Genomic DNA, 16,194 nt, shown 5'->3' on the forward strand with positions numbered 1-16,194 from the left:
GTTTCCTTGACTGATGAAGCCTTCTGGATGGAAGGTGAAACGTTTCAGCATAAAAAAGAAACTGTCCAGATGACCTGACTGAAAAAAGTTGGATTGTAAACCTGGATTATTGAGCATGGACTGTTTTGGCATTGGGTGGAATGTAAACAGTTGCCAAAATAACACTGGTGAACTCTCTTGGCAAATAATATGGACGACAACTTAGTGCTAACAGTTCAATATCTGGACTGCAGAGACGACACTTCACAGTAACATGTCCAGGATTACACCATCTGTTGTTCACAAGCACTGCCAACCCACCTCCTTTCCTTTTGCCACTCCTCTTTAAATCTCTATCTGCTCATATGGTCAGAAAGCCTGGCAAGGAAACGCTGGAGTCGGGGAAATGATCCTGCAGCCATGTCTCAATGAAACACATAACACTGCATTCCCGATACTCTGGATGGGTCCTTGTTAGGGCTTGAAGTTCATCCAACTTGTTTCCCAGTGATCTCACATTGCCCATCATGATCGATGGAAGAGATGGTTTGAATTTGATTCTTCTCTCTTTCTCCCTCTTCTTTGCTCCTGCTCTGCATCCACGACGCCTCCTTTTCAACTCATTTGGGATTTGGGACTGTAGTTGAGATATTATTTGAGCTTTGGAGACGTTAATCAGCTGCTCCCGGTTGTAAAAAACAAACAAACCTTGTTGTCATGGTTACGCATCATAACAAGTGTCCAAAAGCAAAGATATTTCTGTAAAAATCCTTCCAGCTGCACAGCATCCGACACCAGAGGAAACAATCATCCAAAAAAAGCGATTTATATCCAGAAAAAAGAGGAATTAAAGTTTTCAATCGTAATTTCTCAGAATCAAAGTATCAGAACTGCTCCAACATGCAGACACCTTGAGCAGCGCAGTTCTAGGACTAAAGAGATGTATATAGATGATATAGCCCCATCTTTGCTGCATACGGAATTATCTAGATGTTTTAAAAATCTCGAGAGATCGCCCAGCCCTACCAAAAGCCATGGGTTCACACAGGTTGTCAGCTTTTGGTTTTACATTATGAATAAAGAGTGAGATGTTGAACATGTGTGTTCTTCATGAAAAGGGTTTCTTTGGCTTTCATTCGTAAATGTAATCGTGTTGGAGCAGGAACTCTGAACATATTTCACCCGTTTTGTCCTCACTTCACTGGCTCCCTCTATGCAACAGGATTGATTTTAAAATTCTCCTGTTGACCTTTAAGTGCATTAATAGCCTTGCAGTCTCATCTCTCCCTGACCTACTGCAACCATATGTTCCTTCTCGGGTGCTGAGATCATCTGACCAGCTGCTTGTGGTTGGACCTAAAACCAGGTTGAAGCTCAGACGAGATCGGGCTTCTTCAGTCATGTGCCCTAAACTTTGGACGATAAATCGGCCGGCCGACTTATCGGCGCCGGTTTCTTTAATTTTGGAAAATGGGAAATCGGCTGATACTTGCATGAGAAACCAATTTTACAGTTTGTTTGTTTGTTTTAACAACAATTGTCTAAAGTTAATTTATATTTCAGAGCACTGCCTCATGTCCTGTTAAAACAAGTTTGTATTGTTTCTAGATGTTGTTCAAGGGCATGTTTTCAATACAATAAGCTCAGAAAAGTGATGGTGCGTTGTGACCTTATACCTGACGGTGTCTCTTAGAAAACAAAATCTGAATCGGCAGCTCAGACTTTTTAGAAATCAGTGATTGGCCAGAAAACTGCCATCGGTGCACCCCTCCTTTGTAACGATCTGCCCCCCAACATTAGACAGGCTCACTTTGTGAGGATCCGCAACTTCTCCTCCACCATAACCCTCAGCACTGGCTCCCCTCAGGCAGGAGGTTGAGGAGCATTAAGTGTAGAACCACTAGACTGAGGAACAGCTTCTACCCTGAGGCTGTTAGACTCATGAATCCCTGACCAGGAGAATCACTGTGATGCCACTTGGATTGGTGATATGCGACTTATCTGTGCTGCTGATTATGCATGCTGCTGATTATCTCATGTTGCTGTATTCGTTCATACCCATCTGCTCACCACAGACTCATGTTCAGGCTGCTGTTGATTTAATAATAATAATAATACATTTTATTTGTAGGCACCTTTCTTGGCACTCAAGTCACCTTACATTGTCAATCATAAAAACAGACACGATATTATACACACAGTAAAAACAATTAAAGTAGAATTGAAATAGGACGATGCAGTCACAGAGTGTAGGCTTCTTTAAACAGATGAGTTCTGAGTTTGACATGTGGCAGTGAGTCTGTAGTACGAATATCAGGTGGAGTGACTTCCAGAGGCGTGTGCCGTATTGTTCTGTATTATTAGTGTTTAGCGTACAGTAGAGCTTAGATCTTTCGTGTACTGTTTGCCGTTCGTTTAGCATATATCTTAGATCCTACTTTACCGTTTCTTTTTATACTTTTTTTGGTATTTTGCTTGTAACTGGGACCCTGTGGACATAATTTCGTCCCACGTCATGTACAACATGTGGTGAGGATGACGATAAACCTGCTTGAACTTCACTTCCTGTTTTTGAATCTCTTTAAAAAATCCATCTGTTTTCACTGACTTTAACAGTGTGATTTGATGTATTTCATTTTGTGTTTTAATGTTTTTCTTTTGATGCTTTTATTACATTTTATTATTATTTTTCTTTAATTACTGCCATTGATGTTATTGTTGAGCACCTTGGTAACACCTGCTGTTTTTAAATGTGCTTTATGAATAAATTTGACTTGAATTGTTCTTTTATTTCAGACCGTCTATGAAGGCAGAATATACAGTCTGAAAATGGACTGTGGGCCAAAATACCCAGAACTTCCTCCTCTTGTTCGCTTTGTGAACAAGATCAACTTGACTGGTGTGAACAGTTCAAATGGTGTGGTGAGTGTCCACATCTAACAACACATTCACTTTATTCAAATTGTAATGATTTGTAGTTCATTCGTCATTATTTACTGCCATCTTCTCAGTATCAGGTGGTGGGTGTCCCATGCCGCCTACACTGAACACTGACTGATGAAAACAATGAAATGACATCCTTCCCATTTTCGCCATCGCTGAATATAGTATACACCTCATGTCATTGTCATTACAGACTTGTATTTGTATATTTGGATTTGTATATCTTGGGGGAGGCTGCACCCAGTGCAGGGAGGTTACTCCAGCCTGGTGGAGAAGCCCATCTGCCTTGCATCATGCTCTAATCTGGGACAGGCTGGTTGCTGCTATTCCAGTAATGGCAGGACCTGGAGACAGTATGATTAAAAAATACAACTGAGCCAAGTTTTCAGACAGAGGTCGAAGATCTGCCTGGAGCAACTTGTCTATGGTGGAGGACCTTTCTCCCAATCGATGCAACAGCTGTACAGAAGGATCCCTTCAGAAGGTGCAGGAGTGCTGATCTTGCACAACTATAGTGAGAGAGTGTACTTACCCACTAGATGGTTTTGCAACTGTATCTCAGCTCGAGATACAGTGGTGACTGAAAATTTGTGAACTCCATAATTTTCTATATTTGTGCATAGGGGTACAGAAAAAAATCAATTTTTAAAAATAATCTAGATTCTTAGTCCTGGCGATTCTGAATCAATTCTAAAGGCCCATAAGTTGATTTTAAAATGTGTTTAATTTTATTATTTTAGGCTCCTACTCCTGAACGTACTGCATATCACATTACGTGGGTCCAAGGGTCAATTCATCTCACAAGACCCTCGGAGCATGTGGAGGGGCATTAAGTGCATAACAGATTATAAAGGAAGGAGTGAACAATGCCCCAAAGACCCATCTCTGCCTGATGCCCTCAACAAGTTCTATGCACGCTTTGAAGACCCGAACAGACCACCCAGCACCAGACTCACCTCACCACCGGATGAAGAGCATCTCAGCGTGACCTCAGCAGAAGTAAGGAGTACCTTCAGGAGGATTAATCCGCACAAAGCAACCGGCCCAGACAACATTCCCAGAAAAGTGTTGAAGGAATGTGCTGATCAGCTCTGTGAGGTGCTGGCAGACATCTTTAACACCTCACTTACCCTGGAGACAGTTCCCACCTGCCTGAAGACTGCCACCATCATCCCAGTCCCAAAAAGCTCTACAGTGACTGGTCTGAATGACTATCGGCCAGTGGCCCTCACCCCGATAGTCGCTAAATGCTTCGAAAAACTGATCATGACTCACATCAAAACAACCATCAACATCAACGAGGACCCTCATCAGTACGCATACCGTGAGAACCGATCAACAGAGGATGCAATCTCCTCTGTGGTCCACACTGCACTCAACCACCTGGAGCAGAAAAACTCTTACGTCCGTATGCTCTTTGTGGACTTCACATCCGCCTTCAACACCATGATCCCCCAAACCCTGATGGACAAACTATCCACACTAGGACTAAGCCCCTCCATTTGCAACTGGGTACTAGACTTCTTAACAAACAGACCACAGTTAGTGAGGATCCACAACTTCTCCTTCTCCACAATAACCCTCAGCACTGGCTCTCCTCAGGGATGTGTGTTGAGCCCCCTCCTGTTTACTCTGCTCACGTATGATTGTGCAGCTACCCATCCAGGCTGTCACATTGTAAAGTTTGCAGATGATACAGCGGTGGTGGGATGCATCACAAACAATGATGAGTCCAGCTACAGGCAGGAGGTGGAACACCTGGAGAGCTGGTGCAAAGAGAATAACCTTCACATCAATGTGAAGAAGACAAAGGAGATGATTGTGGACTTCAGAAGGAACAAAAACACCTACACCCCCCTGAACATAAGAGGATCTGCGGTGGAAGTGGTCTCCAGCTACAAGTACTTGGGTGTACACATGAACAACAACCTCAGCTGGAGCAACAACACCACCAGCCTGATCAAGAAAGCTCATCAGAGACTCTACTTCCTCAGACGGCTGAGGCGAGCTGGTCTGGAAGCTCAGTCCTCACCTCCTTCTACAGGTGTGCAGTGGAGAGCATCCTGTGCTCCAGCATCAACGTGTGGCATGGAGGCTGCACAGCTGCAGAAAGAAAAGCTTTGCAGAGAGTGGTGAAGGCTGCACAGAAGATGTTGGAGTCAGTCTCCCCACCATCACAGACATCTACACCTCCAGATGCAGGAAGAGGGCCACCTGCATCATGAAGGACCCCACTCACCCAGCACACACACTTTTTGCCCCACTCCCCTCAGGAAGGAGGTTAAGGAGCATTAAGTGTAGAACCACTAGACTGAGGAACAGCTTCTACCCTGAGGCTGTTAGACTCATGAATCTCTAACCAGGATAAGAACTGTGAAAAACCATATCATGTTGCTGCTGATCTGTTTCATGTTGCTGCTGATCTGTTTCAAGTTGCTGCTGATCTGTTTCATGTTGCTGCTGCTGTTTCATGTTGCTGCTGCTGTTTCATGTTGCTGCTGATCTGTTTCATGTTGCTGCTGATCTGTTTCAATGTTGCTGCTGATCTGTTTCAATGTTGATGTGTTCATGCGTGCACATCTGCTCACAGACTCATGTTCATGTTTGTGCTGATGTTCAATGTTTTATGTTATGAGTGCTTAGTGTATATTTAGTTGATGTTTTTCTTAGTTCATATCTTAGATGTTATTACTGTTTTTATTATACATTTTATTGTTGGATGTAACTGGGACCCCGTGTACATAATTTCGCTCCACCACATGTACCACATGAGGTGCGAATGACAATAAAGAAACTCTGACTCTGACGTGTCCGTTCGGCCTCCGTAGAATTGAGCCGTGCAGGCCACCGTACAGCAGCAGCTAGTTAGCCAGCTCCCTTTATCTGAATGGAGCCTGTCAGCATGGAGGAGGAGACGGCACGATTCAACTCGCTGCTTCAGCTTTAAACATCATTTCAGATCCTACAATGTTCCAGGGGAAGACAGAGCTTCACAAGAACACAGCTGTTTACAAGAAGTGTAAAATAAAATTGCAGTACATTCATCCATCCATCCATCCATCCATTATCTTTACCCGCTTCTTCCATTTTGGGTCACGGGGGTCGCTGGTGCCCATGTCCAACAATCACTGTGCGAGGGGTGGGGGACACCCTGGACGGGTCTCCAGTCCATCACAGGGACACATAGAGACAAACGAGACAAACAACCATTCACTCTCTCACCTAGGGACAATTTAGAGTTACCAATCAGCCTAACATGCATGTTTTTGGTCTGTGGGAGGAAACTGGAGTATCCAGAGAAAACCCACGCATGCACGGAGAGAACATGCAAACTCCACCCAGAAGGCACCTGGACCGGGATTTGAACCAGGGACCTGCTCGCTGAGAGGAAGCAGCTCTACCAGTTGCGTCACCGTGCTGCTCCCAAAAATTGTTTTAAATAAATGTCTATTTGTGTATATTGCTGTTTAACCTTTTCAGCTTGTCAGTTACATAACTGAAACAAAATTTATGACCATTTCAATAGAAAAATCATTTTTGAGTGGGAAAATCGATTTAGAATCGAATCGTGACACAAAAATATCTGAATCGAATCGAATCGCCAGATACGGAGAAATTCGCACCCCCTAAAATCTGACCTAAAACATCATCAGATTTCAACACAAGTCCTAAAAGTAGATAAAGAGAACACAAGTAAACAAATGAGACAAAAATATTATACTTGGTCATTTATTTACAGAGGAAAATGATCCAATATTAAATACTAGTGAGTGGTAAAAGTATGTGAATTATCAGTTAATGTGAGGGTGAAATTGGAGTCAGGTGTTTTCATGATGATCAGGTGTGAGTGGACACCCTGTTTGATTTAAAGAACAGTGTGATACAAGTTAATTACTTTATATTGCCAGTAGGTGGCACTGTGCTGTTAGAAAAGACCTGAATGATGACGAGTAAAGGGCGTTGTCTTCCAAACATCAGCGTCTGTCTCATGATATGTTACATGGTGTCAGGAGTGAAAGACAGAGTGGATTAACCTTGCAAATGAAAGAACATGGACCAGATGAAACCTCCAACCTCATTAAGTCTAGAAGGAAATCTAGCAGAAAACGGGAGAGTCTGGATTCAGAGATTTGAACTGTACCTTGTTGCCAGAGGAATTGAGGAAAAATCTGATGCTGTGAAGAAAGCTACGTTTCTGCACGTAGCTGGAGATGAAGCCATCAAGGTATACAGCACCTTTGATTTTGTTGAGGACGCTGATGAAAATGCTGATAACTACGGTCAACTGAAAGAGCTGTTCCACAAGTATTATGAACCAAGAAAAAATGTGACCTATTTGAGGCACCTGTTCTTCACTCGAGTGCAAGGAAAATCAGAGACTATTGATTCATATGTGACTGATTTAAAGAGTAAAGCCAAAGACTGCGAGTTTGAGCCCCTCACGGACTCACTGATAAGAGACAGAATTGTGTGTGGAATCTCTGATGATCAAGTAAAAGGACGATTATTGAGAGAACCTGATCTCACTCTAGACAAAGCAATAGACATTTGCAGAGCCAGTGAGTGCAGTCGAAGTCAGTTAAAAAGTCTACAAGAGGAGGTTGAAATCCCTGTTAATAAAGTCACAAAGAAAAAACAATATGATAAACAGAGAGACAGTGGAGCTACAGCACAGAGTGGAAATGTGAGGAATCAAGGAAACTGCACAAGATGTGGCTATAAGCACGATCCAAAGAAATGTCCTGCTTATGGACAAGTGTGTAAAGCTTGTCACGGGAAAAATCACTATGCAAGAATGTGCAAATAATGCAAGCACACCAACAACCCGAAGGTGCATCATATAAATAAGACCCAAGCTGAAGAGGAGGAATTCTTTATTGGTTCCCTTCACACAGCATCACAAGCTAACATGACTGTAACCAAGGCAGAAAAATGGCATGAAGATCTCATGGTCAGCAAGAAAGTTTTGAAAGTCAGGTTGGATACTGGAGCTGATTGCAATGTTGTGTCCATGAAAGACCTCAGAAAACTGAGATTGGATCAACAGGTGAGCTCATCACATGCTAAGCTTGTTGCTTATGCAGGCCATCAGATTACAGCAAAAGAAAAAATTATGTTGACATGTCAGTATAAAGACAAAAAGTATGATGTAGAATTTGAGGTCATAAAGAAAAATGCACCTGCAATTCTTGGAGAAGAGTCAAGTGAAAAAATGGGACTTATTGGGAGACTACATGCACTTGAAAAACAGGATGACATTCTGAGTGAATATGAGGATTTATTTTCTGGATTAGGCTGCATACCAGGAATGTACCACATTCAGACAAATCCAGACATTGCTCCAGTGGTTCATGCTCCCAGAAAAGGGCCCGTTGCTCTCAAAGACAAAATTGAAGCAGAACTAAAAATAATGGAAAGTGTGGGTGTGATAACTAAACAGACAGAGCCAACAGGTTGGGTGAATAGCATGGTTACGGTAACCAAACCCAATAAGGTAAGGATCTGCATTGACCCACTGGACCTGAATAAAGCCATCAAGAGAGAACATTATCCACTGTGCACAATTGAAGAAGTGGTTGCTGAAATGCCAAATGCCCGATTTTTTTTCAGTTTTAGACGCCAACCATGGATTTTGGCAAATCCAGTTAGACGAAGAAAGTTCTCAACTGTGTACGTTTAATACTCCATTCGGGAGATATAGGTTTAAAAGACTTCCATTTGGTATCTCATCAGCACCTGAAGTGTTCCAAAGGTGCATAGCCAGACATTTAGAAGGTCTTGATGGTGTAGTCAATATAATTGATGACATCCTGGTTTGGGGAAAGAGCATAGAGCAGCATGATCATTGGTTGAGATGACTGCTAGACCGTCTGAGAAGTGTCGATCTGAAATTGAACAAAAGTAAGTGCAAGATAAGGATGACCGAGATCAGTTACATTGGACATGTTCTCAGTGAGAAAGGACTTAAACCTGACCCTGAAAAGGTTAAAGCTATACAAAACATGGTTGCACCAGAGGACAAATCTGCTCTTCAGAGGTTTACAGGATTATTGCAATACCTTTCTAAATTTATCCCCAACCTTTCAGATTTGAGTGATCCTTTAAGAAAGTTGGAAGGAGATGTGGAATGGCATTGGGGACCAGAGCAACTAAACAGTTTTAATAAACTAAAAGCTCTCGTCAGCCAAACACCAGTACTGAAGTACTATGATGTCAGCAAGCCAGTTATTTTATCAGAGGATGCAAGCTCTGAGGGATTGGGAGCCGTGCTTCTCCAAGAGGGACAACCAGTAGCAAATGGCTCTAGAGCATTAACTGAGTGTCAAAAACGTTATGCTCAGATTGAAAAAGAAATGCTTGCTATTGTGTATGGTTGTGAAAAATTCCATTAGTATTTATATGGAAGACGTGTGCAGGTAGAAAGTTATCACAAGCCACTTGAGGTGATATTTAAGAAATCCATCCTTGACGCTTCATAAAGATTACAAAGAATGCTCTTGAGACTGCAAAAATACAGTCTTGAAGTTAAATATAAATCAGGAAAGAATATTCATGTTGCTGATGCTCTGAGCAGAGAATGTCTAAATGAGCATCATGAGAAACGTCTTGATGAAGAGCTGGAGGTCAATTGTGTAAGTCAACAACTCCCTGTATCAGATGGAAAGATGCAGGAGTTTAAAGAAGCAACAAAAGAGGATGCTGAGTTAAAACTGGTTGCAAATGCCATTGAAAGAGGTTGGCCAGATCTACAGAGACATGTTCCAGATAAAATCAAACAATACTGGACTTTCAGAGAAGAGCTGTCGTATGACGATGGACTCGTATTCAAGATTCAAGGTTGGTAGTACCACATAGATTGAGAAGTGAAAAGCTCAGGAAAATCCACGAGTCACACATGGGCATGGTGAAGTGTAAAGAGCGAGCCCGTGATGTTCTGTTCTGGCCGGGGATGGGCAAACAGACAGAAGAGGTTGTGGCTCAATGTGCTGTATGTAATACACATAAGAACAAAAATCAAAAAGAGCCACTTATGTCACATAAGAGATGAAGCTTTTGTCCTTGGTTAATCATGACCCAGGAATTTATGTTCGGGAGATGTGAACCAGGCACTTCAGACACACAGAGAGCAGAGTAGGAAGAAGGAAAAACGGGGGAGGGATGACAGAAGCAGCCACCTCGATCAGAGCCAGGGAGGAACCAATTATTGGGAACCAGCCACTGTGGTACAAAAACACAGTCAGCCAAGGTCATATGTTGTTAAAACTACAACTGGAGAACTGTACAGGAGGAATCACAAACACCTGCTCAAAACAAGAGAGACTGAATTTCCAAGAGTACCTGATGATAATATACCAGAGTACTCTTATCAAGAGGAGACGCAGAACACATGGCCAAGTACTGAACCTCCTCAAGATGCAAGAAACGTGCAAGATACACGGCCAAGTGTTGAACCATCTAGCTCTACTCCAGACTGTTCCACTGTTCCACACAGTCCAACAGTAGTGACTGACAGTACTATTTCTTCTGACAGTCCTGTGAGATCAACTCGCTGTGGAAGACCTGTTAGAAGGCCAAGACGTTATATGGACTGAACGTGATTTATGAATTTTGCTAAAAGTTAACTATGAAATTATGAACTATGGGGAAAAAAACTTCAGAGAGGGAGATGTGATGTATACTGTATTGAGACAAGTTAATTGCTTTATATTGCCAGTAGGTGGCACTGTGCTGTTATAAGACCTGAATGATGACGAGTAAAGGGCGTTGTCTTCCAAACATCAGCGTCTGCCTCATGATGTGTTACAAACAGGATCTATCAAAGTCTGCTCTTCACAACATGTTTGTGGATGTGTATCATGACAGGAACAAAGGAGATTTATGAGGAGCTCAGAAAAATAATAAAGATAATTTATAAAGTAAAGGTAGATTTAAAACAGCAGCTGATACCAAAACTGTTTAACAATAAAAATCAGTGATTTAATGAATATTTACCACATTTATCTGTACTACGGTATTTCACTTCCTGTCACTTGACCCCGTTAAGACTTCTGGGTAATTTTTCCCGGTGTATATAATTTTAAAATAATTTCAGTTCTGTAGGTGTTTGACACTTGTATGCACATTTTTAGTGTTTTATGTCCAGTAGTTATGCTTACCAGTAGATATTTACCAGTATTTTGTTCATTTTAAAGGTATAATGTTTGTTACCATGAGTCAAAACCTGAAGCTTTTTAAGTATTGTAGGATGACCACTCAAGTTTAGTACATGTTGAAAGTAATCTGTAGTCTGTGGTCACCATCAAGTGGCTGAATTTTGTACTACATCCAGTACTGCACAGATAAAGTGGGACACATACATTCACTGTACTGCAAATACCTGCAGTATAACAGCCTGTGTGTCTGATTTAATTCAATTCAAAAATCCCAGAGGGAAATTACATAATGTACAGTGTAATTATGTACAACATTATAACATTAAAACATAAAAAAAAAAAATTATGATTTATCTTATATTTAGTATGTGTGGCTTATATACAGGTGCAATTACGCTATATCTATCTATATATAGATAGATAGATAGATAGATATAGATGGATAGATATAAAATAAAGGCGTCTTAAACCGTTCCCACACTCTTGTAATATTCTAATCAATGTTTCCAAACTCTAAACGCTCTAAAAGAGCACAGCATGTCATGATTTCCTTCTCTGTGCCTCCGCTGCTCTCAGCCACCTGCAAACACTCTTGGCCACGCCCACTTCTCTGTTCTGTATGCAGATAAGCTGATCAGCTGCAGGAGGGAGTTTATCCTGCAGTATGGGCAGCACAGAGGCGCAGGAGAAAGCTTTTTCTGCAGCGTGGGCTGCACGAAGGAGCAGCAGGTGCTAAATAATTTAAAACGATTTATTTTAAATAAAAATTCCATGCTGATCGTGCAGCTCATTCATCAATCAGCCATGTGTCGTGTGTCATGTCTAATCTTATTTTGAAAAACCACGATGGAGCGAATCCACAATAAACAAACCGCAAAGTAGCGAGGGGCTACTGTATACGGTTTCTTTTTATACTTTATATTTCACTATTTTTGGGTGTAACTGGGACCCTGTGTACATAATTTCGTCCCACCTCATGTACCACATGTGATGGTAATGACAATAAAGTTGACTTGAACTTGATATGACAAATAAACAGTAAACTTAACTTTAACCACAGTCTACTGATCTTAGCAAGCACAAAAATGGCCATTACTCAGTTGATTTTACAGATACTGAGCTAAAATTTAAGAATAAGGGATGAATAGGACTCGGCCTAAAATGGAGACGAGACGTGTTAAGCTTGTGGGCATAACTGTTGCTTTTTAAACTAATTCTCTGTAAGATAATGAGTTTTGACGTCCTTCTTCTCTCAGGTCGACCTAAAGTCTGTGTCATCAATGTCCCGGTGGAAGAACTCGTACAACATCAAGATGGTGCTGCAGGAGCTCAGACAGCACATGATGATGAAGGAGAACAGCAGGCTCTCCCAGCCACCTGAAGGCCAGGTGTACAGCAACTGAGGCTGCTGGTGCTGCTGTTAACCCCGTCTCCCTCACGCTCTCTCCCTCCCTCCCTCTTACGCACACACACACACACACACACACACAGACCATCCTAAACCCTGTCCTGCTCAGCCACCATCTTACCAAAGATTAACACCCACTTCCTTCGGGAGCCTTCCACTGAATGGATAAAGATCTGCGAGAGAAACCAACTTCCTCACCCAGACCTCCATCTAAGTCAACAAAGTTCATGCTCAATCATCCAGGTACCAAATCCAATAATTCTCCGTCAGGTCATTTGGACAGTTGTTGCTTTTTTTGAGACATTTCGCCCTCTATCCGGAGGGCTTCATCAGTCTGAGGAGTTCCAGTAAACCGTTTCCCCAGCAAGCAGTAAACTTCTTAAGTGGACCAACCAGCCCTGCTGGAGCTAAGATGGTTTCTGGGGGCCATCTTGTTCCCCGTCAACTCCTCCCAGGCAGGCAGCCACAGCCAAGTCCATGCTGCAAATCTGCTAATTCAAAACAGAAACAAAGTCCTATATATGCTTTTGTTTTATCATCTTTATATCCCGAATGTGAAAAAACTAATGATCTGGTGCAATGTTCAAGTTATTAGGGGGATCCCACGAGACAGTTTAATGTTTAGGACATTGTGTGCACGACAACCTTCAACATATTCCAGTTTGTAACAAAACGGTTTTACTTGGTCTTTCAGACTACAGTGATTTAAATTCCAAAGCTTCCACATCTGCTGAGGTAAACTTGAGGGGACCTTCTTTAAGCTAGTGCCTGTCAGATCAGGAGAAACTTGTAGATGCAGTGTATTTCTGAGCAGGACGCCGTTGCCTCGGTGTTTTCTCAGACTTTTGTGCCATATGGTTCTCGATGCTTCGTGATGATTACCGGTATTGTCAGTGTGCAGAAGATGTGGACGTGTGGTCGGAGCTCACAGGAGCTTTTTTTGTTTTTGTTTGTTTCCTAAGAACTTTTTCTTTAGCTCTGTCCCTTTTTCAGGATGGTGGTCTTTGAAACAGGAGGAGCTGTGATTTTTCTTATTTTTTTACCATTTAGTTAGTTCTTGGTTTTCTTCCTTTAGACACTGGGCTGACATGTTTATGGCGTATCTTCTGTCATTCAGTGAATCCTCACTGAACTCGACGTACGACGGATGTTTATTTTCTAAATGGGTAGACTTGAGTCAGGGTGGTGTAACCTGTTGCATGGTTCTATTTCAATTAAACATGATTACCTTTGCATATGAAAGTTTCATCATTGTCCAAAACTCCAAACACTGTTAGTTTTGTTAAATTACTACTCTTTTAGCTTAACAGGTGATTATACGATATGAAGTAATGGCTTAGTTTTCTTCATATGAATGTCTTTCCTGAGCAACAAAAGTTTGCACCACCATCAGACTGAGGTGTTTTAAATGTTTATTTCTGTTCATTTTGATGACTTTGATTTCCATCTAATAAAAACCTGATTCACTTTATCAGAAAATTAGAATGTTGTGTTAGACCAAGAAAGTGTACTGTAGCTGGTTTCAGTGCTTCCAAAGCCACCACACAGATGGATTCAGGACCTGGGCTATGTCGTGTCGAGCCACTCCTGAACCGGATAAGTTAGAATTGTCCTACCTGGGTTGAGGACAAAAAGGACTGAACTGTTGCAACATCTGGTATTTAGACAAAATAAATTTTTGAATTTCATTTGTAAAGAAAGTAATTTGTAAGGAGTTTGGTTGAAGAGTGGAGAGGCTCAGAATTCAAGCTGCTTGAGGTCCAGAGGGAAATTCTTCAGTCTGATTTGGGAGCCATGTCATCTGGTGTGGGCAGCACGGTGGTGCAGCTGGTAGAGCTGCTGCCTCTCAGCGAGCAGGTCCCTGGTTCAAACCCCGGTCCAGGGGCCTTTCTGGGTGGAGTTTGCATGTTCTCTCCGTGCATGCGTGGGTTTTCTCCGTGTGCTCCGGTTTCCTCCCACAGACCAAAAACATGCATGTTAGGCTGATTGGTAACTCTAAATTGTCCCTAGGTGTGAGTGAGAGAGTGAATGTTTGTTTGTCTTGTTTGTCTCTATGTGTCCCTGTGATGGACTGGAGACCCGTCCAGGGTGTCCCCCGCCCCTCGCACAGTGATTGCTGGACATGGGCACCGGCGACCCCCGTGACCCAAAATGGAATAAGAGGGTAAAGATAATGGATGGATGGATGGATGGATGGATGTCATCTGGTGTTTGTGCACTGTTTTATCAAGTCCAAAGTTGGCACAGCCGTGTCTACCAGCACCTTTTAGAGCATGTCATGCTTTTCTCTGCTGACGAGCTTTATGGAGTACTGCCAATTTTAGGGGTGCGAATTTCTCCGTATCTGGCGATTCGATTCGATTCAGATATTTTTGTGTCACGATTCGATTCTAAATCGATTTTCCCACTCAAAAACGATTTTTCTATTGAAATGGTCATAAATTTTGTTTCAGTTATGTAACTGACAAGCTGAAAAGGTTAAACAGGATCAGCCCTCAATTGGTTCAGATCTTACCTCACTGACAGATCCTTTTGTGTTTCCATCAAGGATTTTAGTTCCGCAGAGGCAGAGCTTAAACGGGGGGTTCCGCAAGAGTCCATCCTGGGTCCCCTCCTATTCTCTTTATACCTGCTGCCACTTGGTGCTATTTTCCGGAAACACAACATGCCCTTCCACTTTTACGCCGATGACTGTCAAATTTACTTCCCCCTAAGACACAATGGTACATGCTCTATTCAACCTCTGCTCAACTGCCTGGCTGACATCAGGGACTGGATGGCTTTAAACTTCTTAAGTTTCAATGAAAAGAAGTCTGAAGTCATGTTGTTCCCTCCCAACGACACGATCACAAACCACTGCATCGACCTCTCCGCTCTAACCCTGTCAGAAAAACAAAGAGTCACTAATCTGGGCGTGATAATGGACCCTTCCCTGAAACTTAACAATCATGTAAACATGATTGTTAAATCATGTTTCTTCCAACTGAGGCGGCTGTCTAAACTGAAGCCCATATTGTCCAAAAAGAACCTGGAGACAGTAATACATGCATTCATTACATCTAGGCTTGATTACTGCAATTCACTCCTGTTTGGTATCAGTCAGACCTCCACTGCACGACTACAACTGGTCCAGAATGCAGCAGCCAGATTTTTAACCAGTACAGGCGAAAGAGAGCACATTACACCAGTTTTGGCCTCACTGCACTGGTTACTGGTTCACCTTCAAATCCATTTCAAAATACTCCTGTATGTCTACAAATCACTGAACAGTGTCGCCCCCCAATCTCTCTGATCTGCTACAACCGTATGTCCCACCACATTCCCTGAGGTCAGCGGACCAGTTGCTCCTCACAGTTCCAGGAACTCGTCTTAAGTGCAGAGGTGACGGGGCCTTCTCTGTAGCAGGACCAAGACTCTGGAACGAGTTGCCTCTGCTTGTCAGACAGGCCCCTCCCTCTCGGTTTTCAAATCCCATTTGAAAGCCCACTACTATTCAGTAGCTTTCAACACCAGAGGATCTGTGTTTTGAACTTGTATGCTCCACACCAGTTAGTCATATTTATTATCTGCATCGTTTTTATGTCTATATTTCTGATTTACTTCATTTTGTATATTGCTTTGTGTGTTGCCTGTTTTTCTGTCTGTACAGCACTTAAGTTGGCCTTGTTGCTGTTTGAAGTGCTCTATAAATAAAATGGTATGGTATGGTAT

The 16,194-nt window shown here is 42.3% G+C and overlaps 1 protein-coding gene across 1 annotated transcript in view; it reads left to right on the forward strand.

Moving 5' to 3' along the window:
- The window catches only part of LOC119412183 (ubiquitin-conjugating enzyme E2 variant 1), a 28,416-nt gene extending 15,685 nt beyond the window's left edge, over positions 1-12,731 (forward strand). The window contains exons 3-4 of the mRNA XM_037679159.1: positions 2,776-2,901; positions 12,332-12,731. Coding sequence (XP_037535087.1) covers positions 2,776-2,901; positions 12,332-12,478 — 273 coding nt within the window. The 3' untranslated portion in view covers positions 12,479-12,731. The remainder of the gene's footprint in view (positions 1-2,775; positions 2,902-12,331) is intronic.
- Positions 12,732-16,194: the final 3,463 nt, after the last annotated feature.

Source organism: Nematolebias whitei, chromosome 7 (genome assembly GCF_014905685.2).
Source record: "Nematolebias whitei isolate Nwh7 chromosome 7, NemWhi1, whole genome shotgun sequence".
In the NCBI taxonomy this organism is placed as follows: domain Eukaryota; kingdom Metazoa; phylum Chordata; class Actinopteri; order Cyprinodontiformes; family Rivulidae; genus Nematolebias; species Nematolebias whitei.